The sequence below is a fragment of the Sus scrofa genome, chromosome 8 (assembly GCF_054392235.1).
Source record: "Sus scrofa isolate SSC_HxYL_T2T_F1_AM1 chromosome 8, Sscrofa_HxYL_maternal_Yorkshire_Landrace_v2.0, whole genome shotgun sequence".
Taxonomy (NCBI): domain Eukaryota; kingdom Metazoa; phylum Chordata; class Mammalia; order Artiodactyla; family Suidae; genus Sus; species Sus scrofa.
This window is the reverse complement of record NC_139390.1, coordinates 860360-887308: the sequence shown is the minus strand read 5'-3', so window position 1 is coordinate 887308 and position 26949 is coordinate 860360. Positions and strand designations below refer to the sequence as shown.

Genomic DNA, 26949 nt, shown 5'->3' with positions numbered 1-26949 from the left:
CCCCGCTCTGGGCGCAGGGCCCTCTGGCTGGGTGCAGGCTGGCCCGGGAGAAGCCCAGGGGCCAGGGCAGAGCCTGGGGGGCCGGGGGTGGTGGTGGCAAGGGCGAGGCTGCCCGGAGAGCCGGCCGGCAGCCGCCCTCGCTGGAGCTGGTCCCTCCTGAACGGGCCTTTCTCTGGGGCCCGGGGGGCGCGGCAGGGCCCCCCCTCCCCGCCTGCCCGGTGCCCGGCCTTGCTGTCGGCGCCTCCCGGCCCGGCGGCCGCAGCCCTGGTGTTGCCTTCATAAAACAAAGTTTTCCTTTCGCGCGCGGCCTCCGGCGGTGAAAGGGCCGATTTAGGAGCGCGCGCCCCGCCCGCTGCGGCGGCGCTGGCCCCGGAGTTTAGAGCGGCAGCGCCGCGCTCCCCGCATGACTGGGGCCCTTTATCCCGGCGCCGCTCACCGCGGCCGCCACGTTTCCCATTAAGACGTTTGGAAACCCTGCGGAACCCCGGGGTGAAAACAAGCCGGGCTGTTTGTGCCTTGGCGGCACGTGGCCACCGCCCCTCCTACCCTGCGGCAGCCTGCGGTCCCCGCCCCATGGGCGTTGTGACCCCTCCGCCGGCGGCCGGTCCCCAGGTGAGCAGCCCAGGGCGGCCGCTGTGCGGGCCGGGCCGGGTCGCCTGCAGGAGTGCAGACCCAGGGGAGGGGGGTTCTGACCCGCCCCGGCAACACCCCGTCCTGCTTGGAGGCCTGGCCGCCCGCCCGAGGCGGCCAGGACGCAGCTTCACTCATGCGGTGCTCATTGCATGGCTGGGGAGTACGGGACCCCTCGCCCATCCAAGGAGGAAGCGGTGGGGGCGTGCATGCAGGGCGGAAGCTCAGCACCAGGCCAACGGGGCGGGCGGCCGTGGGCAAAAGTCGGGGGGCTCCCGTGGAGACGGGAGCTGTGAGCCGTCCGCGCCCCCCCTGGAGGGACCGCTGCCGGTGACCCATGGACTCTTCTGCCACGCAGACCACCCGGGTGGCATTGGGGGCCCGGCTCTGGGCTGGCACCCCAGACCCCTGGGCAGGCACGGCACACCGGGCACGTGCGGACCCAGAGGAGTGTGCTCGCTACCCCGGGTCTACACTCAGATCCAGCTGAGTGCCGGCTTTGTTGGGCTCCTGGACTTGATGCGTTCACGGCCAGCTCCTGACCGCGACCCCCACCCAGCTCAGGGGCTGGCAGCTGTCCAGGTCTCAGGCCAACCCCTGGGGTCCTCTTGAAGTTGCCTCTCCATCTAAGCTCGAGGGTCCCTGCCGGACCTTGGCCTCCTCACGATGCCATCTGCCCCGCTCTCTCCTGGGCAGGTGCCCCTTGCTGGTCTCCAGGTGCCCGCCGGCCACCGTGGTCTGTGCAGTGGCGGAGTCCTGGGGAGGTGTAGGTGGGCTGCTGTCCTCAGCTGAGGGCCTGGCTGGCTGCTGGGCTGGAGTCCAGAGAGCAGAGGTGGCCCTGCCCAGAAGCGTGACCTCTGCCCGCTGCCAGGCTGCGCCGGCTGGGCCCTCCACCCCGTCCCCTGTTGAGAAGTCGGCCAGACAGCAGGGGCAGGAAGCACATCCCTCCCCATGTCCTGGAGTCCGGTTGCAGCCCAGGCCGGGTGCACAGGGCTGCCGTGGGGGCGGCCTCAGGCTGAGGAAGCAGGTCCCCCTCCTCGGGGGCCTGGCACCTGTGGGGGTGGGGAGCACCCTGTCTGCTACTTGCTGCTGGGGTGGGGGCTGCTGGGAGCAGTGCTGGGGACTCGGTGCTTCCAAGGGTGCCTCCTGCCACCGTCCTGCCTGCCCCCCAGTCCTGTTGCCCACCTCCTGGGGGGCTGCCCGCTGCTGGCCCCCATCCTGGGGCCTCTGTGGACAGTCTGGCGCAGCTCAGACAAGAAACCTGTGTCTGCTGACCCACACTGCCCTCTGGGCCCTCAGACACCTGCCTGTCCAGGAAAATAAGGCTCAGGGCACCCAGGGGCTTACCAAGGTCACATAGCAAGTCCAAGGTCACAGCTGGTGATAGGCCCAGGCACAATTCTGCACCTCCAGGCAGGAGGTGGGAGGCAGTGGGTTGGGGGGAATGGGGTGGGTGGATCCGCTGGCCAAGCAGCCTCGGAGATGGCCGCCTGCGCCCACGCCTCCTTTGGGCCCACGAGCCCATCTTAGAGGTGGGGGACCAAGGTGTCACAGCACAGCTCTGGCCGCAAAGGGCTCCCATTCCCCTCCACCTGTGTGTGCTTGGGGGCTTCCCACACTGCAGGTGACACCTGACTGGAGTTCAGTCCCCTGGCCGAGGTCAGGCAGCTGCGAACGCGGGGTGGACCGGGTGTCCAAGGAGTCTGGGGGCCTCGTCTCACCCAGCACCTCTGCTGGGGATGGGGCACAGCTTGCGTCTGGGAGCCGGGTCTGTTTGGAGATGAGATTTTTAGGTCTTGGTTTTCACGTGGCGCCAGTCTCCCGGGGTCAGTGGCAGGGGTTGGGGGGCGTTGGCCTGTGTGGGCGGCCTCAGGCATGGGCCCGACAGGGTTAAGGAGCTGCCTGCACTCCCACCGTTATAGTTGGGTCATTAAAAGCCCATCTCCTGCCGGGGTCCCAGCCCTCCTGGGGCCTCCCGGGCCTTTGTCTCACTTTCTAAGGCTCTGACAGGATCGGCCAAGCGGGGGCCAGGAAGAGAGGGGGGCTGCAGCACACAAAGTACCCGGCCCTGGCGTCTCCTCTGCCAGGATGCCAGCCTCGGGGGCTGGCATGAGTCAGGCTGGGCAGGCATCCCCCAAGCCTGGCCTGGACGGATCCACCCCGGCCGCACCCCCGGCCACCCCTGGGCTGTTCCCAGGCCCGTGGCGGAGAGCCCCCAGCCCCTCACATTTGCCCATGGTCCGCTGCAGGTTGCTAGGAGCTGGGTGGGGGTGGGCGCGCAGCTGGTGGAGGATGCGGGCGGGGGGCGGGCGCCCGGGGACAAAGCCAGCCTGTGATTAAGTCATCTGCCCGTTGGCGCCACGTATGCCACCCCCCCACCACCACTGAGGGCCACTCCCGCCACACCCTGCAGCCCCTGCAACCCAACTAGGCCCTTGCCCCTGGGCCCGGCTTGAAACCAGCCAGGGGGTCTGCTGCCAGCCCACGCCCCCCTGCTGTGTGGCCCCTGCTGCCCGCTCCCCAGGCTTCTTCCCAGCTCTGCGGCTGGCCTGCAGGTGACCTCAGCCAGGGCCCTTTGCCTCAGTGCTCCCATCTGTTCCAGAGGTGGGCTGACGGCCTCAGCGTCCCCACAGCCCCCTGGGGCCTGACCCTCTTCCAGCCCCACACCCGGGGTTCTGGTCTATCTGGGGGTACTGCCGCGGGGCCTAAGGAACTGGCCGGGGGGAGGGGGGCCTTGCTGAAGGGAAGGGAGTGGGGGTCTGCGAGCCACTGTGCTGCCATTCCTGCTGTTCCCAGTGTGTCCCAGGGCCCCCCCCCTCCCTTGGTGGGCTGGTCTCTTCCTGTCCTGCCCACCCAAGGGGTGGGGGCTCTCTGGTCTCCGCCTTGGGCCCCCGTGGCCCCGTGCAGAGCCTCTACCACTTCCAGGGAGGAGCCCAGCCTGGTGGGGCCCCCGGGGGAAGCGGGTCTGAGGGTCTCTGGGGACAAAGGAAACCACACAGGGTCCGCCTCCTCGCTGGGGCCCTGGTGGCTCCCCTGGACATCATGGGGCCCTGGCGCAGCCACAGCAGGATCCGGCACCCCCTTGGGTCTGCCAGGAGCCGGGGGCCTTGCCGCTGTTTTAGGGCAAGCGCTGAGTCGGGAGGCCCCTGGAGGCAGGCTCAGCGCGAGTGGCCTCCGTCCTCTGGTCCCCAGAGTGGACGGGACAGCCTCTGGACGGGTGGGGGCTCGGGGAGGGCGGCTGGGGCACACTGGTGGTGATGGCGGCGGCCTCTGGGGCCAGGCCTGGCCCGGATGGGTGGGACCCCTGCCCGGGCCTAGCCGGCTGCTGATGGGGTTTCAGGCTGGGGCGGGAACTTCCTGGGATCTTCCCTTAACCAGGGCCTTGGGCGGGGAGTTGATCTGCCTCAGTCACACTTACCTGCCGGGGAAGGGGCAGCCTGGCTTCCCGGCTGAGGCGGGCCCTGGGGCCAAGCCCAGCTGAGGCATGGGGCGGGGGCACCAGGAGCCTGTGTGCAGGTCTGGACAGGTCCTTCTTTCTCAGGCCTCAGCCCTCATTGGGCTGAGAGGCTGCTGAGCCCCCCCCTCCCCCCCCCCCGCACAGTCCCCGGAAGCCCACCCGGAGGGTGCGGTCAGCTCCCTGGGGAGCCCGCCCTGGGTTCCTCTGTGGCCTGGGGACATGTGAGCAGGCACAGACGGTGTGGGGGGCCTTCCTGCCCCTCGCCCGTCCGTCTCTCCAGGACTGGGTTTGGGCTGTGCCCCGGGGTCTCGCCAGGCCCCGCCGCCCATCCCCAGACTCGCTCCGCTCTGCTGGGGCTCTGGCTGGGTCCCAGCTCAGATGGAGGCGGTGGTCTCGTCCTCCCCGGTCTCACCCTTTGCCCAGCTCCATCTGCTCTGGGCCGGGGCACGGGCAGGCCAGAAGAGCCTCCTCACCCACCTCTGCCAGCATCACCCCCTCAGCGGCCAGCCCCGTGCCCCCGCGGTCATGGGAACTGGCAGCTCCAGCCCAGGTGCACTGTGGGGAGGGTCCCCCCCGCCTCTTAGCCTCTCCCGGGGCCCCAGGGACGCCCCTGCTCAGGCTGGGCCCTGCGGTTCCTCCGGTCCCGCTCTCACCGTTGCTGCCCATGTGTCCACTGCCTCTTCCCGGCGAACACCTATTGTCCTCCCGCGCCCTGCTCAGGGCCACCTACTCTGGGGGTCGTCATCCGGCTCCGCCGCCCTCGGGGTAGCTTGTAACCCGCCCCTAGGCTGAGCATCTGTGGCGCCTGGTGTTCTTAGGCGTGAAAGGGGCCAGCCTCTGGGCTGGGCCCCGGGCAGGCCCAGGGCACAAGGCAGTAGTAGAGCAAACCCACCTCCAGGCCTGGTGGGGCCAAGGCCACCCTTGCCCACGCTGCTGGCAGTGTGTCCGGCTGTTACAGCCCCTCCCACAGGCCGAAGCCCCTCCGCTGGGGAGACCCCAGGGCTGGCCCGCCACCCACCCTGAGCTGGTCCTGCTGCCCCGGGGTCTGGGAGGCCCAGCCTGGCAGGGCTGATGCCCGCGGGCAGGGTGCTCTCCTCCCCGGTGCCTGGTGCCCGGTGCCATCTGTAGGGTCACCTTCAGACTGGCTCCTTCACCGTGGCCTGAAAGGTGGCACTGGGACCGGGTTCCACCGGGGGCTGGAGGGGCCGAGGCCCGCCAGGCGAGGAGGACGGAAGGGAGGACGGCTGCATTCCGGCACCTTCCCGGGCGGGCAAGGGTGAGCCCCCGCCGCTGCCGCCTCTCTCCCGCCTGCCGGGGCCTGTCTGGCCTGGGCCTTCCCAGAACCCCGGCTGCAGCGCCGGGGGCGGTCTGTGCTGCCCGCCACGGAGAGGGACGCGGTCCCCTTCCCTCACCCCAGACCCAGCTGCTCCAAGACAGGCTCTGGCCCAGGACCACCCCCCCGCCCTGTCCACATGGGCGCTCCCCAGGTCTGTCCTGGCACTGACTCTCACCCAGTCTCGTTTCCCTGTTGTCAGCCGGGGCCCCAAGTCCCACCCAGAAGGCGCCCCTGCCTCCCCACCAGGGCAGAAGCTGGGTCTGGGGCCATGTGCACGGTCAGCCAGGGTTTGTCAAGTGGACGGGTGGACCGGGAAATCCCTGACCGACCTGGCCAGCGGCTGTGGGAGGGTGCGGGGCGACGGGCTGGCGGTCGGAGGAGGGGACGTGGGTGCCGCTGAGTCACCAGGTCGGCAGACAGCCCTGCGGGTGCAGGGAGCCGAGTGCTCTCTGTGGGAGGGGAGGGCGGCGGTGAGCACACGAGGGGTGGAGGGCGGGGGTGGGGGTGGGGGTCGGGGGCCGAGTCTCTGGAAGGTTGGAAAGGAAGCGTGTCTCCCAGAACCCGGGAGCCGCACCCTGAGTGCGTGTGGTTTCCTGAGCGGCCAGGAAGGTGGTGAGAGTCCCAGGCCTGGCCTGTCCCATCCCGTGCGTTGGAGAGCGTGGCCTGTGGCACCTGCCTGGGCCGGGGGTGGGAGGGGTGGGGGTGCGCCCTGGGCTGGGAAGTGGCTTCCAGCATGGGCTGTGTGGAGGCCCTGGGGAAGAAGCCGCGGGAGACCAGGGAGCAGAGCTGGGGCTGCTGGTGGTTGGGGCCGGGAGAGTCATCAGCGACCGCCAGTGTGGACGCACGCCTGCGCCTGCCTCAGTGTGCCCGGGAACCCCCGTGGCTCCCGCTCCCCGTGGGCCCGAGGCCGAAGGATGATGTCACGTCTGCTGCGGGTGCCCTGGGGCCTGGCAGCCAGCACACAGCCCAGGGGCATCGCCAGCCAGGGTGCCCTGCCCAGGGCTGGGCCAGGTCCCCACCTCGACCTTGCAGCCTCAGTGCACTCAGGTCACCCCGGGGTCATGGAGCAGGCGAGGCACCATTGGCTGGGCAGCCTCCCCGGCCTCCCCGGTCCCTGGCCTGGTCCCCCTGATCACCTCTAGGGGCACAGGCTGTGGCCGAAGGAGCTCCCCAGGAGCAGGGCCAGGAGAGGCAAAGGCATGACCACGGACACAGCAAGCCCTGTGCACCTTCCCCGACACTCTGGGAGGGACCCGCTGCCCTGTGCCCATTTTTCAGGTGGGGCTTGGAGGCGGCACAGCGCTTGGGCCAGGCACTACCTGAGGCAGTGACTCTGGAGCCCCTGATTTAATGGGCTGGTTGCCTCTCTGCTCAGGCCAGCATCAGCGAGGCCACTGCCATCGCCACCCTGGAGGCTGAGGGCAGCCCTGCGGGCACACCCTGGCAGCTGCTGTGGGCATCTCTCCTCATTGCTGTCATCCCCTGGAGCCCGCTGGCTTCCACCACCCACCCCCATCACCCCGCAGGGAGCCGGGCCTGTGTCTGTCCTGCCCATTCGGGCAGAGCTGGGGTGGGGGTGCGGCCAGACAGGACAAAAGGAGGGTCCGGCAGACGCGGTGGCCACCTCCCCAGAGGAGCCAGGAAGGCTGCACGGGCAGATCCGATCAGCTGGTAGACTTCCGAAGCCCCATCGCTGACCGCCCCGTGAACTGCCTCATCCGCGGTGCCGGCGCTGCCCTTGGGGGCTGGGCTTCGTGAGCAGGTAGACCCCGGGCCCAGCTCTGGGGCCAGCAGCCGCCTTTCCCGGGCAGCATGGTCCAGGCCCTGTCCTGCCCTGGGCTTAGGCAAGTGACCCGCGTCCGTGACACACTGGGCTCCTGCTCCAGGGTCTAGGACAGCCCGCCCCTGCGGCTCCCAGCTTGGAAGGGCCCTTGGTCAGGCCCGGCGGTCGCAGCCTCAGTTTCCCCATCTGTAAAATGGGACTCATGACCAATAAATGCGGTTCCTTTGGGCGGGGAGCTGGGCCACGCACCCCGTGCCACGGGGGCCCCCGTCACCCTAGAGGAGGCCTGGCTCGTCCTCTCTCCCTCCCCCACCCCAGGCCCAGTGCGGAGCGGCCGTCAACTGGGTCCCCATCTGGAAACGATTGCGTTCGTGGCCCTCAAAGATATAATTAAAATATATTGGGTTTTTATGCTCCCTTCTCGGCTGGGGAGGAATCCAGGCTGGTTATGAAACCGGATCGCTCTGACGTTGGGCCCGGGGAGCCTGGGATCCAGCGCGGCGGCCTCCACGGCCACAACGGGAGCCGCCAAGGCCCACAGGGCCGGGGCTCCTCTGTGTGCTGGGTCCCCAGCGGTCCTGTCCTGTCTGGCTGCTCCAGGCCACGGGCAGGGGTCCCGGCCTCTCCCTGTGGGGTGGCCTGCCCAGTGGTGGACTTTGAGACCCTCTGCCCACCCTCTGCCCACCCCAGCCTCTCTTCCTGCTGCGGCTTCGTGCTTCAGGCCTCGCCTCCCCCAGGAAGCCCCTCTGGCTGTGACCCCATCGCAGGACGGGCCCCTCCCCCAAGCGGCTCCTCTGTGAGATCTGAGCGTCATCTTGGCCCCAAGGACACGGTGGCCCAGGGTGGACCTGGGTGGCAGGGGGCCTCAGAGTGAGTCTGCTGGGGAGGCCGGCCCCTCCTGAGCCCAGGTGCCTCTGCCCAACCGCGGGCTCCAGGGGTCCAGGGGCTGATGGGAAAAGTCGCTCCTGCGGGTAGAGCCCAAGGGGCAGATGTAGGGTGGGCTTTGGGGGACTCTGCCTCCTCCAGGGAGCCCTCCCGGCCCTCCCTCAGCCGACAGCGAGCCCAGGTTCGCCTCAGGGGCCCAAGGGAGACACAGGCACTGCCTCTGGCCTCCGCCCCTCCCTGCCTGGGCTGGGGTGACCCTGAGGGTGCCCAGGGTGTGGGAGGGCCCTGCCTGAAGCCCCCACGCTCCCACGACAGTCGCAGGGTGGCGTCCCCATCACGGCCCCTCAGGGAGGAGAAGGAGCTGCTGCCGACCCCGGACCTCAGAGGTGGATCCTGCCTAGCGCCACCCGGAAACCTGGCCTGGGGTCCCCCTCGCAGCCCCCGGCATCGCTCAGCCCCTCCCGCTGCCGGTTCAGCCTCAGAATGGCTGGCAGGCTCTAGCCCGGCTGTGCCCCTGCCCACATCCCACGGCGGAACCCGAGGCTCTTCCTGTCGGGAGGGACCGGGGCCGTGGCAGGCTGGCCATCACCCAGGGAGCGCAGACTGGACGTGGTGGGACGGCCGGCCCTCCAGGTTTGGGTGGGGGCAGAACACTGGCCCTTGGCCCTCAAGTGGCTGTGTCGCCCAGGTCCTGGCCCCTCCCCCAGCCCGGCCGGAGAGCCTGCCGCCGGGACCCAAGTGTCCCACTGCCCCGGTGGCACCTGCTGCAGGCCTGCCCCGTTGGGCGGCTCCAGACCATCAACCCTCTGCTCTCCCCACCCCACACTGGGCTCCCGGGGCCTGGTTGCCCACCCAGGGGCAGCCCTCTCCACCCAGGTCCCCCAGCCCTGGGACCATCCCGAGGAAAGGGACGGAGGTTCCTTGGGCCCCTGGGCAGGGAGCGCTGGCGGCCGGGGGCTGCGTGGGTGTCTCTGGGGAAGGGCTGGCAGGTGAGGGCTCCGCGAGGGCGTGCGGGCACAGGCTGCAGGCATGGGCCGGAGGCAGGAGCAGCGGCACAACTGGCCTGACCAGCTTTTGGCCATGTCACCACCGCCGGTCTAGAGGGATGGAAGTCCTTTATAGGGAACCCCCTGCCGAGGGAGGTCGGGAGTGGGGGGACTTTGGTGTGAAGACGGGGTTGGGACCCTGGCCATGGTGGAGGGCACACTGGAGGGAGAAGCCCTGGCCTGGGGTGCCAGAGCCGTGTCACCGGGTTCCTCGCCACCAGCCTCCCCCAAGGCACCTCCCCCAGGAAGCCAGCCTCGCTCAGCTGGCCCCGGCCAGGGGAGGGCGTGTCGGGCTGGGCCCGTGGGGCACCTGGGGCCCGACAAGCCTGGGCTCGGGGCGAGGGCACATTCCTGCTCTGAGCCTGTGGGGAGGGGGTTCCCAGAAGCACCGAGGAGGTGTGGCCAGCCTCCCGCAGGGACAGCCCTGCGCTTCCTGCTTCGGGGGGGCCCCTGGGGGGGGGACGTGGCAACAACACCAACCGTGAGTGCCCGCCTCCTGGGCCCTCCCTCCGCTTGGCCTGGCTGCCTCCCCCAGGCTCCTGCAGACAAGGCCAGCCCCCAGCGGCCCCTGCCCCCAGCCTGTGCGGTGCCCTGGGCTCCTGGTCAGGGCCCCACTTTCGTTGTCTCTGTCCGCAGGAGCACACGTGGGTTCGGGGACCCTCTCCAGGAAGTGATCAGGGCAGGGTGGGGATGGCTGTGGGACCTGTGGGGTGGGGTCGCGGGCCCGCCCTGCCGGCAGATGAGATCACGCTCCTGGCGGGTGTGCTGGCACCTGGCGTGGGGCACGCTCCCGGAGGAAGCAGCGGTGGGCACGTCGGGGCGGGTGCACACCTGGCCGCACCCCACCCAGCGGCCCCTAGGCTGGGCGTGGGCTCCCCAGGGCCCATAGCGACCCTCTTGTCCATGGACCTGTGGGCCTTCAGGCACCGACAGGCATTTGAAGCTTCCTTTAGGAGAGAGGCCCCTGCCTGTCACTGCCCACTCCTCCAGGAAGCCCTCCAGACACCGGGCCAGCCCACAGCAGGCCCCCAAGGAGAGGAGGGGGGAGCGCGTGCTTGGTCCCAAGGCCTGGGTCTCTTGGACGCTGAGCTCGCCGCTCCGGAGGCGGCCTGCCTGCTCCTGTCCTGCTCGTGGCCTGGGTGGGCCCCGGGACACAGGGTGTGCGGGGACGTTGGGGCTGGGGCGAGCCACCCCTGCCGAGCCCGGCCCAGGCCGCTGGGAAGAGGCCGTGTTGGTGATTCTTTCCGCGAAGCCTAACGTCCAGTCCACCAGACGCCTGGAGGGGTAGGAAGGGCCCCTCACCCGTGAGCAACCCTGACTCCTAGCTCCCAGCCCCGACCTTGACCTGACAAGGCCGGTTGGAAGGCCTGGGCCTCCAGCAGGGGACGCAGGCGAGCCGGCTGCGTGGTGGAGGGGCCGAGACAGACGGCAGATCCCTGGAAGGGACAGGCGCGTGGGGACGGGACAGCTGGCGGATCCCTGCCGTCTCTGTGGGTGAGCTGCCTGAGGCTGGACCAAGGACACAGGGACGCCGGGCCGGCCTGGCCATGTGTTTCTGATTCCTCGATGCCTCCCTGGCGTGATGCTTGTGCAAGAGATGCCCCCTTCCTTGATGCAGGGGGCCCTTAGTCCACCCTAAGGCGGTGGGCTGGACCCCAGTGGGAGGCTGCCTTCCAGGACCCAAGAAGCCCGAGGGTCATTGGCCTGCGGCCTTGTGAGGCGCTGAGAGGGTGAGGACGGAGGGGGGACAGAGCGGAGCCAGCCCAACGGCCTTTCAGGGGAGGCGCTGCCCGCCCAGTGCCCAGGCCAGCTGGGGACCTTGCCGTCCAGCCTGGCCAGGATCCAGCCCGCCCCGGTCCCTCTCCTGTGCTGCCTGCTGCTCTGGGTGCCCCTTACCAGAGGGCCCTGGGGCCCCTGCCCGCTGGCCTGGCTGAGAGTGAGCGCCTGGCCAGGAAGTGGGCAGTGAGGATGCACGACGGTGTGGGCAGGAGGCGCCGCAGAGAAGCTGCTGGGCCTTACGGGCTGGGGGGGGCCTGGAGCCCCCAAGATGCCCCCCCACCCCTCCCACCTGTCTGCCCCATTCGCTGTGGCGCTGTCCCCCCATGTTCTGCACTCGCTTGTTCATTCCTTCAGTGTCTCCCCCGCCCAGCCGGGAGGCGGCCCTGCCAGGGCAGGGACTGGACCCATCCGTCCCAGGGTCTGGAGCAGAGACGGTGCTCAGCACGCCTGCCCCGTGGACGATCGGGTGGCCGGAGCGTGAGGGGCCTCGAGGCTCAGGGTCCCACCCACACTGACCTATCGGGAGGATGGATGGGTGACTGGTAGGGTCTGGACGGGGGTCGGCCTGGAGCTGACAGCCCTGCCCCTCCTCACCCAGAAATGCTGCTGCCTTCTGGAGCTGGGGGGGAGGCCCTGGGAGAGGGTGGGGGAGGCCTCCCTCTGGGCACCGGCAGGAGGGCGAGTGTCCGGAGCAGGGGCAGGCAGCTCTGGGCAGGTCACCAGACACCCCCGGTGGGAGCCCTGAGGCCCAGCCCGAGGCTCTGTCCTTGGCGGCCGCCCTGCCTGGGAATCAGCTGCCAGGCTGGGCACGCTGGGGAGCGGGCGCCCCCTGGTGGGCTCGCTGTGTCCCCAGCGCTCGGCCTGCTCCCCCCCCCAGCCCCACAGGACCCCCCCCCGCCCCCGCAGCAGACCCCTCCCTGGACTCTGCCCAACCAGGCCCTCGATGGGCCGCCGCCGCCCCTGAGAGCGGCCGAGGATCCCCGGGGCAGGCAGCACCAGAGCAGCCACTCGGCCCCACACAGGAGCTGTTTCCTGAGTCCTAAGGCCCGGCTCAAACCCTCCTCCCCGTGGGCCCCCGCACCCTTCTCGGCCCCGCAGCCAGGCCCCGTCAGCCCGGCCCGCTCAGCGGTGGACACGGGGGCTGGACGGACAGTGCAGCCGGAAGGGGGACAGCAGGGGCTGTCCTCTGGCAGGGTGGTGTGCTCAGAGGAGCCACGCGCGGGGACCTGGCCGCCACCACAGCGGCCACTCGCTGGCTCATTCATTCCCCGCTCACTCTGTCACTCCCAGGTCACGTCAGCCCATCCCCCGGCTGCAGGAGGCGCGACACCCCGCCCGCCCCGGAGCCAGAGAGCCTGAGACACACGCGCATCCATCCATCCATCCGCTGTCCAGACACCCGCGTGCGGTCCGGCCGGGTGCGCAGCGCCAGGTCTGAGGAGTCCAGCCTCTCTGAAGCACTGTGTGCGTGGGGGCCTGGCTGGTGGCCCGAGGGCCAGGGTGCAGCTGCCCCCGCACCATGGTGTAGCCCAGAGGATCGCTGGACAGGGACAGGGACAGGGCTGGGGAGGAAGGGCCTGGGCACTGCCGTACGCTGGTCCACAGCCCCCCAGGCTTGCTCAGACCCTCCGCAGTGATGGTGACGGGGGTGGTGGGTCCCCCAGCCACCCTGGCCCAGCCCTGCCCACCTGGCACCTGTGTGAAGGTGGAGCCTGGCCTCCACCAACTTGGGTTGGGGGAACTGGGCCATGCACGGGGGCCTGAAGGACAGAAGGGAGAGGTGGGGGGCGGGCTGGAACCCCCAAAGCTGGGCAGGGCTAAAAAGGAGTTGGTCCCTGGACTCCCAGAGTGCGAGTCTGGGAGACCTGACGACAGTCACTGCTCAGCTGGAGTTTCAGGCCAGCCCGGCGCTGCCCCCTACAGGCTGCCTGGGCTAATGGCACCCATGTAGTCACAGCCCGGGTGGGAGTCCCTGGGGCCAGGGGAGCACAGGGGGCCTGGGATCCAGGGCCTGGATGTGTGTGCCTGTCCTCACACGCACAGCCCCGCCCCAAGGACACACCCCACAGCCCCGAGGAGAGCCTCTGCTGGAGGTCGCCCCTTCTCTGGCCTCATCCAGCCCTGGAGGAGATGCTGCCCCCTGGGACCCCCCCAGTAGGACACAGGAACGGGCCCAGTGCACCCAGGGCAGCCGCAGGGCCCAGGGAGGGCTCTCTCGTTTGTATGCCCGGGCACACAGGCACACATGGGCACAGACACCACCAGTGGGTCCTTCCCAGAGGGTGGGGTGCCAGCCTCAGGAAGACCTGGACAGCTGCTGGGCCGGGCAGCAAGCCCCCTTCACCTGGGCTATGAGGGGCCCAGGGGAGTTTGGGGTTCGGCCTCGGCTGGGGTAGCTGTGGGTAGAGGCAGTGCTTGACTTCGGGGGGCTGTGGTGGAGGGGGGGGCACCTGCAGGAAGCAGGGGGCACGTGGAAGTGGGGCTCCGGCCAGCCTCCCTGCCTTTCCATTCCCTCGGGGACTCTGGCATGAGGCTGGCAGCCCACTGAAAGGGCCGACCCTCCAGGCTGGCTCCAGACGGACCCTCACAGAGGCGCAGAGGTGGGCGTCTCCATGAGGGGCTGGGACCCCGTGGGAGGCCCGCTCAGGGAGGCCAAGGGGGCAGTGGGTGGGCCTCGGGCTGCCAGCCCCCGCCGTGGTGGGGGCTTCGTCTGCTCAGGCTGCCCGTAAGAAAATGCCACCGGCCAGGGCCTGAAACAGCAGATAGGTATTTTCTCACTGCCCTGGAGGGTGGGAGTTTGAGACCAGGGTGGCGGCCAGTTTGCTGGGGGCGAGGGGCTGCTCCCTTGCTTGCAGAGGGCCGCCCTCCGGCCGGTCCTCATGGGGGAGGCAGAGGCCTGGTCCTGCCTCTTTGCAGAAGGACGAGCCCTAATCGCCGCCCAAGGGCCCCTGACTCTGGGGTTAGGGCTTCAGTGCAGGCATTCTGGGGGCACACACCTTGGCTCCAGGTCCCCACCGCACACGCGGGGAGGGGCTAGGGGACCCGCAGCGTCCTGTGTCTGGGCAGCTCCACTTACCCCCGTCCCCATCCTGGCAGGAGGCCCCTTGGCCCCTGGGGACAATGTGCAGGAAATGCAGGGGCACAGAGGCCCGGACCCGCGGCTGTGTGCCCGGCTCGGGTCATGTTTACCCTCGGAAGGCCAGTGCCAGGGCCCCCACCCGGCCTCGCGGCCCCGAGTTAACTCCAGGATAAACGGCCATTCAGCCACACAAGGCCCCTTTGTCCAGGGGGAGGCTCCCGGCCCAGCATGCTGCCCGGCGGCCCGTGTCCTCAGCGTGGCCCGCCGCCCCGCGTGGCCTTCTCTGGGCAGGGCCCTGGCCTGGCTCAGAGAGGCCCCCGCTGGGGACGAGGCCCTGCAGCTCTTGCAGTGGCCGGGGGGCCAGGCAGGCTGCGCTGGGGGAGGGGGTGCCCGAGGCTTCTCAGAGCAGCCCTGATCCTGCAGGAGAACGTGTCCCTGCAGCCGTGTGGCCACCTCGGCCTCTGGGCCAGGCACTCCCGTGGGGGTGAGTCTGGGGGCTGCAGGCCCCATCCTGCTCTTTGTCCACCCGGGCCCCTGCGGCTCCTGCCCGGCAGGAGAGGTGCCGCCCACAGCCTGCGTCCTGTCTGGCCCCTGGCCCCTGTGGCCTGTTTCCTTGTCTTTGAAATGGGTCTCAGCAGGCGGTTGAGAGCCCCCCCTCACCCCCCACCCCCGGCCCCCAGGGGAGAGTCTGTCCTTTGCTGTCCGCAGTGGAAGGCAGATGTGGGCACCACTCAGGAGTGGGGTTGGGGAGGGGAGGGGAGGGGAGTGGGTGGAGGGGAGCGAACGGGGAAGGGAGGGGTGGGAGAGGGGAGGGATGGGGAGGCCCTTGTCTGGGGCCAGGGGTGGGCGGACATGGGGGGTGGGACCGGGGAAGGGGCTACAAGTTTGGGGGCAGGAGCCTGAGTCACTCCAGGCAGGGCTGGTGCCTGAGCGGAGGAGCCGGTCAGCCTGGCGGCCAGGCCTGCCTGCCAGGAGGAGGCCGATGGCCTCGGCAGCAGAGGAGGGCTTCTGCCTTGAGGGCCACCTGCCGCCTTTCCAAAGGCTCTGGTTCTGGGGCTCAGGGGAGGGGGTCCAAGGGGCCTCCCTGAGGAGAGGCTTTCAAGCAGAGAGGTGGGTGCACTGGGGCAGCGTCCCGCTGGCCAGTCCAGGGGCTTGGCCCTTCCCCTTGGAGCTGGGAGCTACGGCAGGTTCTTGAGCGCCGGAGGGCCGTGTGTGACTGGCTGTACGAGCCCCTGGCGGTTGCAGTGAATGGCTGCAGGGCGGGTGGTGGGTCTCCAGGAGGCCGGACAGGAGGTGCCGCGGGGGAGAGGGTGGGGTGGGAGCACAGGGGCGCAGGGAGGGCCCCGGGCTGGGCAGAGCACGCGGAGAACGACCCCGCTGTGCGTCCATGGGGGCCCACAGGGTGGGGGGCTCCTCAGTGGGGTGTCACCAAGTTCCCATCCCTGGGCAGCAGCCCATAGCCAGCAGCGCCCCCTGGTGGCGGCCAGCTGGTCAGTGCAGCCCACCCGTGGTCCCTCCTGGGGCTGTCGGTTCCCTGTGCTGGGACCCCTACGCCCCGCTGCTGAGAAAACACCCTTTTGTTGGCGGTTTCTGTTTAGGGTGGGCATTCTCTGCATGCTCCTCCTGCTCGCAGACACAGAGGTCTGGGCTGGCAGCAGGGGCAGGGATGGGTGGAAATGCAGATTTCCTAGGCTGCAGGGGCCTGTTTCATAGACCAGCATCCAGCCAGCTCTCTGGACACCTGGGTCCCCTGATGCCCTGAAGAAGGGCTCCCGGGGGCTGCCCCACACACGCTGTGCCTGTCCCACGGGCCACCTCCACCGTCCAAGTGCCTCCTGCCCTCAGCCCCAACCCCTGTACTACACGGTCAGTGAGCACAGGACGCAGCAGCGCGTGGCCAGTGTCCAAGGGCCCCTGGAGCAGCCCGCTGGGGCTGGGGCTGGAAATTCTGACACTCTCACCTTGAGCCTTTTTTTTAAAAATGAGAGTTGCGGTGTTTATTTCAGGTTTTCTCTTCTTTTGGCCACACAGGCAGTGTGTGGAATTCCTGGGCCAGGGATCAAACTTATGCCACACAGCAGCAACCAGAGCCGCAGCAGAGAGAATGCAGGAGCCTCAACCCGCTAGACCATCAGAGAACTCCCAAGACATCATTTTTTTGTCTTTTTTTGTTTGTTTTGTTTTGTCTTTTGTCTTTTTGTTGTTGTTGTTGCTATTTCTTGGGCTGCTCCCGCGGCATATGGAGGTTCCCAGGCTAGGGGTTGAATCGGAGCTGTAGCCACCGGCCTACGCCAGAGCCACAGCAACGCGGGATCCGAGCCGCGTCTGCAACCTACACCACAGCTCACGGCAACGCCAGATCGTTAACCCACTGAGCAAGGGCAGGGACCGAACCCGCAACCTCATGGTTCCTAGTCGGATTCGTTAACCACTGCGCCATGACGGGAACTCCTTTTTTTTTTTTTAAAGGGCCGCACCTGTGACACATGGCGATTCCCAGTGGCTGATTCAGAGCTGTAGCTGCCCGCCTGCACCACAGCCACAGTAATAGAGGATCTGAGCTGCGTCTGCGACCCACACCACAGCTCATGGCAACTCGGGATCGTGACTCCAGGGCTTGAACCCACGCCCTCATGGGTACTAGCTGCTTTCGTCGGGAAGGGAACTCCAGAGACGTTACTCCTTACTTAGGAGCTTCTGTTGGGTTTTAAATGTCATCCTGGGAAAGGTTCTCCAGAAACCACCGTGGGAGGGGAACCGGCTAGGGGGCTGCGGGGGCTCGACAGGCCGGCAACCCAGGCAGGGGCTGCTGGTCTCGGGTGGGACCCTCCTTCCTCGTGGACTGGAGGGGCCCCCACGCTGCCGAGGCCGGCCCAGCGCCCCGCCGTAGGCGTGAACTCCGCACTGCTACCAACCCCGGGGCAGCGTCCTGCTGTGGGTAATGGGGACTGTGACCAGCCTTGCCAGGTGACACAAAGCCAGCCGTCAGCTTGGCCAGCTCAGCTTGCCTCTTACAGCCCGAGTTTGTCTGGAGCTCCAGCTGTGGTGCAGGGGGTTAAGAATCTGACTGCAGTGCCTCGGGTCGGTGCAGGTGTGACTCAGGTTCGATCCCCGGCCCAGCAACTTCCCCGTGCTGTGCGTGCAGCCCTAAACAACGACGAACGTGGGCCCTCTTGGGTTTTGACCTGTGGCCCGAGGGAGGACGGCAGCCGGGGTCGGCTCAGCCGAGCCCTTCCGTCCGTCAAGACCAGGACCGCTCCAGGGCTCAGACTTATTTCTTTATTGAGACTTCTTCCTAAAAATGAGGTGAGGGGAACAGAGAGGAAAAGCCCCGACAGACAGACAGACAGGCGGCCGGCCGAGGCCGGGGCTTCCACGTCAGATCCTCTCCATCTTGGAAATGAGGTCGTCACAGATTCTGGTCAGTTCGTCATTTTCCTTAGTCTGAGGGAGGCAAGTCGAACCCCCAGCTTCCTTACAGGGCTCGGAGCCCGCAGCAGGCCTGGGGGCTGCTGGCGGCTGCCGGAAGCTGGAGGGCTGGCCCCCCTCCCGCCCCGCATGCCCCCAGCCCACCTTCTGCTCCATGGCCTTCTCCAGCGACTGGACGCGCATCTGCTCCTTCTTCAGGACGGCCTGCAGCGCCAGGACCTCGGCCTGGGCCCTGCTCCGCACCTGGGCCATCTCCTCGCTGGCCCTGGAGCAGCGAGGGGCAGGGCTGAGCCCTGGCGGGCCGGGCCCCGGGGACCCCCCCTGCCCCCCGCTGACACTCACAGCTGCAGCTTCTCCTCCGCGTGGGCCTTCAGCGCCTGGTACCGCTGGCCCTCCTTCTCCAGCCGCTCCATGTACTCCTCCACGCACTTCTTCAGCGACGCCTCGTTCTTCGAGGGGCCGGGTGGGGACGAGAGCGCGAGGCGTCAGGGCTCAGTCGGGGCCCTGGGCCCGTCCAGGCCCTCTGGGCCGCGGATGGCGCAGCCCTTGGCGGGGTCCCTCAGAGATGCCCGCCACACGCACGGCCCCAGGCCTCCCGGCCCCGAGCTTCAGGAGGGCCTCTGGGCGCTGGGCCTGACCCCACGGCCCCCACGCCCGGGCACCCCTGGGAACAGCCTGTGCCCTCCCTGCTGCCCCAGGAGGGACATGCCAGCAGCGGGGTCACGGCCACGGGGGCGTGGTGTCTCTGCAGGGCCAGAGGACGGCCGTGGGTGCCGAAGCCGAGAGCCGCCTTCCCAGCCTCCACGCCAAGGCCCAGCTTGTCTCCCGCGTCCTGCAGGGCCCCCAGCCTCCCATCCCCACCGCTGCTGCCACGCAGCCCTGCTGGCAACCACCGTGTCACCAGGGCCTCAGGCCCGCCCTGGCGCCTACCGTGCGGTAGCCTTCGATCACTTCCTTCTGCTTCTCGAAGCGCCTGAAGAGTTCGGAGAAGGACTTCTCCACGGAGCGCAGGTCGCCGCTGACGTGCTCCTGCTCTTGGAGCGCCTTCTGGACCTCAACTCGGGCGAGTTCCTTCTGCTTCTGAGCTTCCTCTTAAGGAAGGAGGACCGGCTCCCGGTTAGAGGGGTGGCCAGCCAGCGGCTCCACAGACGACCAGCGCCGAGCCCGCTGGGCGGGGGCACGAGTGCCCTCTCTCGGGGTCTCGCAGGGCAGGGCCCGAGGTCACACGCGCCCAGGAAACAGCCGTCGCCCCAATACCACCTCCACCCAGAACCAGGCACAGGGGGCAGGGAACCCTGGGCCGAGGCCCGCAGGACCCGGGGCCAGAGCTGTCCGCCCATTCGGGGCCGCTGCCCCCGCTGCAGCTGGGACATGCCCGGGGCTCAGCTCCCACGGAGAGCAGCCACCTGCGGGAGGGGAGACCCTGGGGGCAGTGCCCACGGGAGCGACTCAGTCTGTCTGCCACCTTGACCCCACCAGCTGTTCAGCCCAGGGGCCACGGCCGGCAGGCAGGCGGTGGGAACGGCTGCCAGGAAAAGGGCCTGTCCCCACACTCACCCATCGCCTGGTACACGGTCTCCTCAAACCTGTCCATGATCTTCCTGTGGGAGGAGAGCAGACGCGCCGTGAGCGCCCCGCGCGAGCGCTGTGGCGGGCGGCCCGGCCGGAGCTACCGCGCGGCCTTACCCCATCTCTAGGACCTTCTCCTGGAGCTCCGTGCACCTGCTCCTCAGCTCCGCGTTCTCCTTCTGTGTTGCTTCCACCTGCGCAGACCGCACACCCGACTCGGTGCTGGGCGCCCTCCCTCGCCAGGTGTCGCCAGGCTGGGTGGCCGGCGTGGGTGGGGACACCTGACACAGGCATGGCTGGGGAGCAGCCCGCAGGGGGAGGGCCCAGCAGCAGAGGGGGACACAGCCTGGAAGTGGGGGGCGGGTGCTGGGGGCCGCTGGGCTGGCTCTGGGCAGGACACAGATGCTGTGGGGGTGGCCTGGGCACATCTGGCCAGGTGTACGGCCCATCCCGGGCCTGGCACACAGGCCTCCCAGAGAGAGGACCAGCTGGACACTGCCCAGGGCATCGTCGGGCGATGAGGGGGCCTGGGGGCTGCTACCCCCAGGATGACTCAGATCGGCCCCCACGGAGGAGGCCCAGACCCCGCCTGCGAATGAGCTCAACGTGGGAGGCTGGGGGGACACAGGACACTCAGCTCACTGGGGCCTGGCTTGCGGGTCTGTAAGTGGAGGCCGGCCATTCGGCCTGCAGCCACGGGAGGCCCATGCATGGAGCCGCGCCAAGGACGGCAGCCAGTAGGGAGCCGAGGAACCACCACCGCCCCCCCAGCCCTCGTCCTCACCGCTGCGTCCAGGTCCCTCTGGCTGTACTGCAGCACGTCCACGATGGGCCCCACGGGCAGCAGCGGGCCCCCGGGCCCCAGGTCACTGGGGGCTGGGCCAAGTGCCTGTGGGCGACGAAGACCCGCTGGGCCACGCGCTCCTCCTCCTCCTCCGGCGCCCACCTCCACCCCGTCCGCTCCCCCGACGGCAAGGAGCCGGCCTTCGGATCTTCGAACAGAAAACCCGGGCCCTTCCAGCACCGTGCGTCTCTTCAGAGCACAAAGGGCTGAAGCACTCACAGGAAGGGCCGGTGCTTCTAGGAAGTCCAGGTCCAGCAGTGCGGCTTCCGGGGCGCTTCCCGAGGAAGGGGCGTCCATGCCACATGCGCTGCAACCAGGAGGAACATGCAGGGCAGGGGTCAGCCTGGGGCCCCCGAGGCCAGAGCACAGGTTCTGGGGACCCGTGGGCCTCTCTGCTTGTCCGGCTGCTGGACTCCGCCAAGGCACAAGTGTGGCCCCGCGGGTGCAGGAGAGACAGGGTCGTCGGCCAGGCCACTCAGACTCGGACCCCAGCCATGGGCCTGTCCTGCTCCAGCGTCTGGTTCCCATTCCCTCCCACCTGCCCGCGCCCCGAGGTGGAAGGAGACACACCTGCTTGGCTTGGGGCCCGTGGGCGCCGGTCGCCGAGGGCTGTCCTGTAGGAGCGGGTCGAACTTGAGGTACAGGGACTGCTTCCGCAGGGCTGAGTCCTTAAACTGTGGAGGGTGGGGGCAGGTTCATGGGCGCCCGAGTGGCAGCAGAGCGGCCGGCGGGGGTGCCCAGCCAGGACGGGACAGGACCCTCCCCCTGGGAAGAGCAGCCTCGCGGGCCAAGACGTGGGGCCGTCCTGGGGGCCGCGCCTTAGGACAGGTACTCACGGAGGAGGCCCCGAACTGCTCCAGGTAGTCCACCTCGGCGCCCGTGCCTAGGACTGAGAGGGAGGCGGTAGCCGGGGCACCAAGCACCCCCGAGGCAGGGGCGGCCCCTCCTCCCCCGAGGCGGCCCTTTGCTGGAAAGCGGGGCTGCCGTCCTTGGCTCAGGATGCCTGGGCCTGGATGGTTCTGGGGGCCATGCTGTGCACCGCAGGGCACTGACAGCACCCTCAGGCATGACAACCAAGAGTGACCCGTGGGGAGTTTCTGGTGTGGCGCCCTGGAAACAAATCTGACTTGTATCCATGAGGATGTGGGTTCAACCCCTGGCCTCATTGGGTTAAGGGTCTGGCGTTGCCCTGTCCTGAGCTGTGGTGTAGGTCGCAGACGCGGCTCGGATTCTGAGCTGCTGTGGCTGTGCTGTTGGCTGGCACCTGCAGCTCCAATTCGACCCCTAACCCGGGAACCTCCCTATGCCACGGGTGCCGCCCTAAAAAGACAAAAGTGACCCCTGGGAGCCAGGTTCCCTGGGTTGAGAACTGCTGTGGAAAAATCCAGCCTAGGGAAGTCCTTTAACTTTTTTTTTCTTTCGTCTTTTTAAGCACACTCACGGCATGTGGACGTTCCCAGGCTAGGGGTGGAATCGGAGCTATAGCTCCCGGCCTACACCCCAGCAATGGCAGATCCGAGCCACATCTGCAACCTACACCACAGCTCACAGCAACACCCGATCCTTAACCCACGGAGCGAGGTCAGGGATCAAACCCGCAACCTCACGGTTCCTAGTCGGACTCGTTTCTGCTGCGCCACGACGGGACTCCAGATTTTATGTCAAAGGTCTCAGCTCTACTCTGAAAGTGCCTGCCTCCCGATAAACCAGAAGTTCCCCTGCGGATCAGTGAAGTTGGGGAACAGAGTGGCCTGCGGGACGGTCACCTGCAGACGCCCCTGAACGCCTGTGCTCATGGACACGTGTCAAGCACCAGGGCCACGAGGACGGAGGAGGGACGTACCGTCGGCGGGGTCCCGGAACTGCTCTCCACTCAGGTCTGGGGCAGGCCCTGGGCTGCACGGAACAGGGGGCGTAGGGCTGCTGGTGGGAGCTGGTGTGCCCGAGGCATCTGTGGCCCCCTCCTGGAAGGGAGGTTGGGGTCACCTTGGGCCCGTGGGAGCGAGGGGACGAGGGGTGGAGCAGTGAGCCCCACCAGGCACCTCCACTCCCCGCACGAGGCCGAGCTGTGCTCCCTACCTCGCCAGTGGCTCCTGGGGTCCCCGCCATGGGCTGCAGCCCTGGCATGTCATCCACTGACGCTGAAGGCACCTGCCTGAAGAGACGGGGTCAGCAGGGCCCGCGCCCCACGCCTCCCCCTCTGGCACTGAGCTGCCACCTGCCCAGGCTCTGGGCTAAGCCAGGCCCCCAACCTCACCTGCGTGGGAACCACTTCTTAGGAGCAGGCAAGGTGCTCTGAGGCCATGCCAACGCAAGAAACAGCCAGCCCCAAGGACCCACTCATCCTTTCCACCGGCAAAGCGCCACAGAAGCCGGGGAGAGGCCTGGAGGCCTTGAGCCCCTCAGCAGTGTCCCCGGGCAGCCCTCACGCAGGGGACTTTGCCAGGTGTTGTCTGGGAGAGCACGTGCTCAAACAGCAGGTCAGCCTGCCCAGCAGGGGGCACAGCCACACGGACGCTCCCTGCTGCTCCCCCCCACCCCCGGGCCACGTGTGCCCAGGCCCACAGGGCTGCAGGGGGCATTTCTGGTCTGGGGCGCTGCCCCCACTGCCCCCGTGCTCACCGGCTCGGAGACGTGTCCTCTGCGGCCGCGGGCCCGGCCGGCCTGCTCGGGCAGGGCTCCGGGGTCCGGGCCTCCCCATCGCCTCCGAGCGGGTTGCCGTCCAGACCCTCGCCCGCCTCCCCGGAGACCGTCCCCTGCTTTGCCTTGGGTCTCCTCGAGGGAGGCTGGAGACCTGGGGTCTTCCCCCGTTTCCTCAGTGGGGGTGGCCTTTTGCTGGTGGCACTGTCAGAGAAGTCAAATTCCAGCCTCACGGGCCCACCCCTCGGACGGTCGGCCGTCTGGCCCGCGGCCTCGTGCTTCCGAGGACTGGGGGACGGGGCCCCTCCGGCCGCAGCAGGGCCAGCGTCCTCGCGGCCAGCAGTGTCCTCGGAGCCTGCCGGGGCCTCGCCCGGCTGGTCCACCAGGGGCTCTTCTCCTCGGGCTCCGGCAGAGGGAGAGGGCACACCCTTCTCCCCGGGGGCTCCGAGCGGCTCCTCTGCCCGGTCTTGGGGCGGTGGTGCGGAGGCGGCCGCGAGGCTGTCCTCTGAGGGACGAGGGCGGCTGTGTCTCTGCGGGCTGTGAGCGGGGCTGCAGGAGCCTTGTCCGCCGGGCGCCACTTGGCTCTCAGCACGTTCTGGCATCTGGGGAGAGCTGGGGGGATCCGGGCTGGCCAGGGGGGTTGCGGGAGGCCTGTCGGGGTGCTGCTCTTCAGAGGCGGGTGTCGGGTCCCCCGGAGGAGGATGGGCATCGGCCACTGCTGGTTTCGGGAGAATTCCATCGGTGGTTCTGGTGTCTGTTTCCTTGGTAAGCTGTTGGCTTTTTAGAAACAGACTTACTTAACTTTAAGTAAGGACCCAGACAGGTTTCTAGGTCTGAGTCCATGTGACAGCATTAGCTAAAGACAGGAAAAAAAGGTCATCCAGTCAACCCTCTCCCAGGGGCGGTTTCCCAAGTGCGTCCCGCAGAGCCATGCTGGGGGGCCACCCGGAGACACGGGCACTGAGCACAGGAACCCGACGGCCACGGTCAGAGTCAGGTTCCCCACGCCAGCCCATGTCCCCTTCCAACAGGGGACCACCAGCCAGGGCACATGAGAGTCGGGCTTCTCACTGGAGGGAGAAAGGGCAGGTCAAGGACGCTGCCTTCGGGCAGAGCAGGCCCAACCCCGGGGCCCACACGCCTCTGCTCTGCAGGCCTGGAGCGGCTCGCGCGGCTGGAGTCTGGAGTCGCGCTGACCTCAGCTGGCTGAGTCTCAAAAAGGAAAGCGAAAAAAACACTGATGTTGAAAAGCAGCACGGAAAGCTGGGCGAGGGGAGAGCCAGGACTGCAGGGTCCCCCACGGGGAGACGGGCACTCGGCTGGAGGACACTTCCCTTGAGTTGGGTGAGGGCACATTAGCCATCTTTGGCTTTTAGACACCTGAAATCCGTTTAAGAGAAAAAGCAAGCATAGGAGTTCCCTGGTGGCCTAGTGGTTAAGGATTTGGCGTTGTCACTGCTGTGGCTCAGGTTTGATCCCTGGCCCAGGAACTTCCGCGCCAGGTTCCTCATCTCCAGACGGAAGCAGGAAAAGCCCTGGCAGGTGCGAGGCGACCACCACACCCAAGCCCATGGTTGGCAAGGTTGCAAAAAAGCTTCTGCCGCCAGTCACGTGTTTAAAATCTGAGCCTCTGACCACAGCACAGGACAGACAGCTCTTCTGCCTCTAGAACTAAGGCCTGTCCGTAAGCTTTCTTCAAGGCCTGATGTTGAGAATGGGAGGCTGACTTGCAAGCGGAGGGAGAGCCAAGTGGGAGGCTAAGAAGGCAGCAGGGAGCTCCCCTGTGGCTCAGTGAGCTAAGCACCTAGCTCTGTCACTGCAGTGGCTCAGGTTGTGGCTCTGGCGTGGGTTCAACGCCTGTGCCGGGAACTTGTGCCTGCCACGGGCATGGCAGGAGGGAAGAAAAGCAGCAAAGCCACAGAGTGTCCCTCCATGGAAATGCGGCCAGGACATTTCATGCCCAGAGACAAACAAAAACCAAGGCCAAGTTGTCGGCAAGGGCACAACAGAGGAGTGGAGTGTGAGGTTTAAACTTCCCCCGTTTCGCAATTCGCTTTCCAGGAAGAAACGACTTCCAACTCCCACACAAACTTGGAGCAGAGACCAGGAGGAACCAGCTCGGACGTTTTCCTGCGGAGTCCGCCGGAGAGGTTACCGATTGCGGGTTGCCAAACAGCGCCAACACTTACCTCTCTTTCCGGGCCCGGCCTTGATGAGAGCTTTCTAGTCCAACGGTGTCCCCTAGAGCTGAAGAAGCGTCCAGCTTGCTGCCCATGCTGGGACTTAAGATCCGGTGAGTCTGTGGATCCCGCAGAGGTGTCTGAAAAGTCACCTGTCGGGGAGACAGGAAGGCACTCGTCCAATAACTCACACCTTCCCCCACCACACTAGAAGCCACCGGGCCCCGCCCGGCCAGCTGGCTAAGGCCCCGGGAAAGCAGGCCCCGGGACTGCACGTGTGACCCCCAGGAGATCTGCGGGGCTCACCTTCGTGGCTTTGGCTGTGCTCTTGGGCGGCACATTTTCTTTCTGGGACAGCCGGAGGACAGATGATCTTCCGGTAAGTTCCAGTGGTGAAAACAGGAAGTCGCAATTTTCTGTACTTCTGTCACCAGTGACATTTTCATCACTGAAGACGTGCAGACTCATTCTGGGAAAGCAGAGAGTTGTGAGTCAAGAGGAGGGCGGGGACACCCTGTTGTCTAGACGCACATATGTGAAGACAAGCGAGCTGACCCCACGGTGCCGCAGGGTGGACGTCCCCTTCCTGCACGGGCGTGTGTGTGTGTGTGTGAGACACCGCAGGCAGCATGTCCTCTGCCAGAGCGTGTCCTTATCCCGTTCTGGGGGGAGCTGCCCCTCCCGGGAGAAAGAGCTAGGAGGGCTCTCAGCCCACAGGGCAAGAAGGAAGAACAGGTCCTCGAAATAACTGGAACTTTGTGGGTAAAAGTTGGGAGACAGATAAGGGCTGATCTGTGACAAAACTGGCAGAGGCCTTGGCACTGGGGCTGGAGCAGGCAGCCGAGATGGAGGAGGGCAGAAAAGCAGAAGGGCAGGGCAGCTGGCTCTCTGCCCACCGACGGGGGCGCCAGGAGGGCCAAGGCTCAGAGGAGGAGCAGGGATGGTAACAAGCGGCACGTGCAGGATCACCTGTGGGGAGTTGAGGTGCTTCTACACCAGGGTCTGGAGACTAGAAACACACCAGGGGCCTCCGGTCGGGTCCACGAGGTTCTAGAATAGTCCTACTCCTCCTTCCCAAATTCATCATGGTCACCTACCCGGCATTCCCAACTTAGGAGTCACCAGAAAACTGGGCAGCACAGGTACCTGCTGGGGGTGGGGGCCCCGGGGACCTCAGCTGCAAGAGCAAAACGGCTGGGGCCTAAGGAACACGGGTGCCCTGGAACGAGGTGAGGTCAGGGGGATGAGCCGCCTGGAGGGTGTGGGGTTGGGTGCTGCGTGTGGAGCAGGGAGCGGGAGGAGGGAAGCAGGGAGCCAGAGGCTCTTGTCTGTGGCCAGGGGGGAGCGGTCAGCCCTGGCTTGGCCAGCAGGCCCACACGCGGCGTGGGGAGGTGGGAAAGGGAAGCCTAAGTCAAGGGGGACTACTGGGTTTGGCCTGGGGGACGGGGTGAAACGGGGAGGGGCCGGAGGGCCCTGGGCCACAGGAGGGAGACTTAGAGCACCCTTTCTGTGGGATCCCTTCACCTGGGGAAGGTGGGGGTGCGACAATGGCAGCCTCTACGGGTTTGGCTCCTACTAATGACGGGGGGCCAGGGAGGCGGCTCCTGAGCAGAAGGGGCGAGGCCAGCGCGGAGGAGGACTGGCGTCGAGGGCCTGCCGGCAGGCTCTTGAGAATCAGCGCTGGAGCCCAGGTTTCTGCTGCAGGTGCCGCGGGGTCGGTGATGACTCACAGGTGGGGCTGCGCCGGGAGGAGGGGCCGGGCAGCAAGGCGGAGGCTGGTCAGGGGCGGAGTGCCAGTGCGGGTCACCGCCACAGGGGGCCGGGGGCTGGGCGAGGTCACCGGGGAGAGGGAAGACCGGTGCGACCGGCCGGAGGGTCCTCGTGGAGGGCGATATAGGGGCCACTAGGCGTCCTCGGGAGGCAGGGCCGAGAGCCCACCGGCTCCGCTGCCAGCTGCGGCCGGGCCGGCTGGATGAGTGCGGGCGAGATGGGACCCCGGGGAAGGGGGCGCCCCGAGGTGGGGGGGGCGAGGAGAGCCGACTGTGGGCACCGCGGCGCCGCGGGAGGAGTCAGAGATCCGTGTCCAGGCCGCCACTGCGACAGGCTAAGGCCCGAGGACAGGCCAGAAGAGGCAGGAACGGAGCCCCGAGCCCGGACCCGGTCGCCGTCTTACCTGCCGGCCGCTGCGCGGAACCGAAGGAGCGGGAGGCGCCGTGTCCGGGAGCCCGGCTGCCCGCCGCCGATTCAAATATCGACGGTTGGCGCGTACGGCCAATCAGCGCGTGGCCGGGG

The 26949-nt window shown here is 67.8% G+C and overlaps 1 protein-coding gene and 1 long non-coding RNA gene across 6 annotated transcripts; one reads left to right on the top strand and one right to left on the bottom strand.

The window, feature by feature from the left end:
- Positions 1 to 430: 430 nt before the first annotated feature.
- On the top strand, positions 431 to 17464 carry LOC110262042 (uncharacterized). Its single transcript, XR_014812033.1, has 3 exons — positions 431 to 612; positions 12207 to 12348; positions 16465 to 17464. It is a non-coding gene; the product is annotated as an uncharacterized LOC110262042 (long non-coding RNA).
- Positions 17261 to 26876, bottom strand: TACC3 (transforming acidic coiled-coil containing protein 3). Of its 5 annotated transcripts, none has more exons than XR_014812030.1 (17): positions 26831 to 26876; positions 26182 to 26395; positions 24964 to 25126; positions 24667 to 24809; positions 22460 to 23254; positions 21917 to 21992; positions 21681 to 21801; positions 20674 to 20947; positions 20408 to 20511; positions 20057 to 20144; positions 19778 to 19882; positions 19111 to 19187; positions 18982 to 19025; positions 18355 to 18515; positions 17767 to 17873; positions 17569 to 17689; positions 17261 to 17439 (listed from the first exon to the last, which is right to left on the bottom strand). XR_014812030.1 is itself a non-coding variant. In XM_084971218.1 (17 exons), the coding sequence occupies exons 3-17, from the start codon at positions 25123 to 25125 to the stop codon at positions 17374 to 17376; spliced, it is 2223 nt and encodes a 740-aa protein (XP_084827344.1). In that variant the 5' UTR covers position 25126; positions 25627 to 26395; positions 26831 to 26876; the 3' UTR covers positions 17261 to 17373. The 5 variants fall into 5 exon arrangements, 3 of the variants coding, with proteins under 3 accessions (XP_084827344.1, XP_084827343.1, XP_003128852.1); XM_084971218.1 differs by having other exon boundaries at positions 20674 to 20726; positions 25627 to 26395; XM_084971217.1 differs by having other exon boundaries at positions 20674 to 20726.
- Positions 26877 to 26949: the final 73 nt, after the last annotated feature.

Coding starts and splice junctions, on each gene's coding strand:
- TACC3 (XM_084971218.1), bottom strand. CDS start 25,125: ATGAGTCTGCACGTCTTCAGTGATGAAAATGTCACTGGTGACAGAAGT. Junction 21,993..22,459: donor GAGGACACGTCTCCGAGCCG/GTGAGCACGGGG, acceptor CCGTCTCTTCAG/GCAGGTGCCTTCAGCGTCAG. Junction 19,883..20,056: donor TAGAAGCACCGGCCCTTCCT/GTGAGTGCTTCA, acceptor CGTCGCCCACAG/GCACTTGGCCCAGCCCCCAG.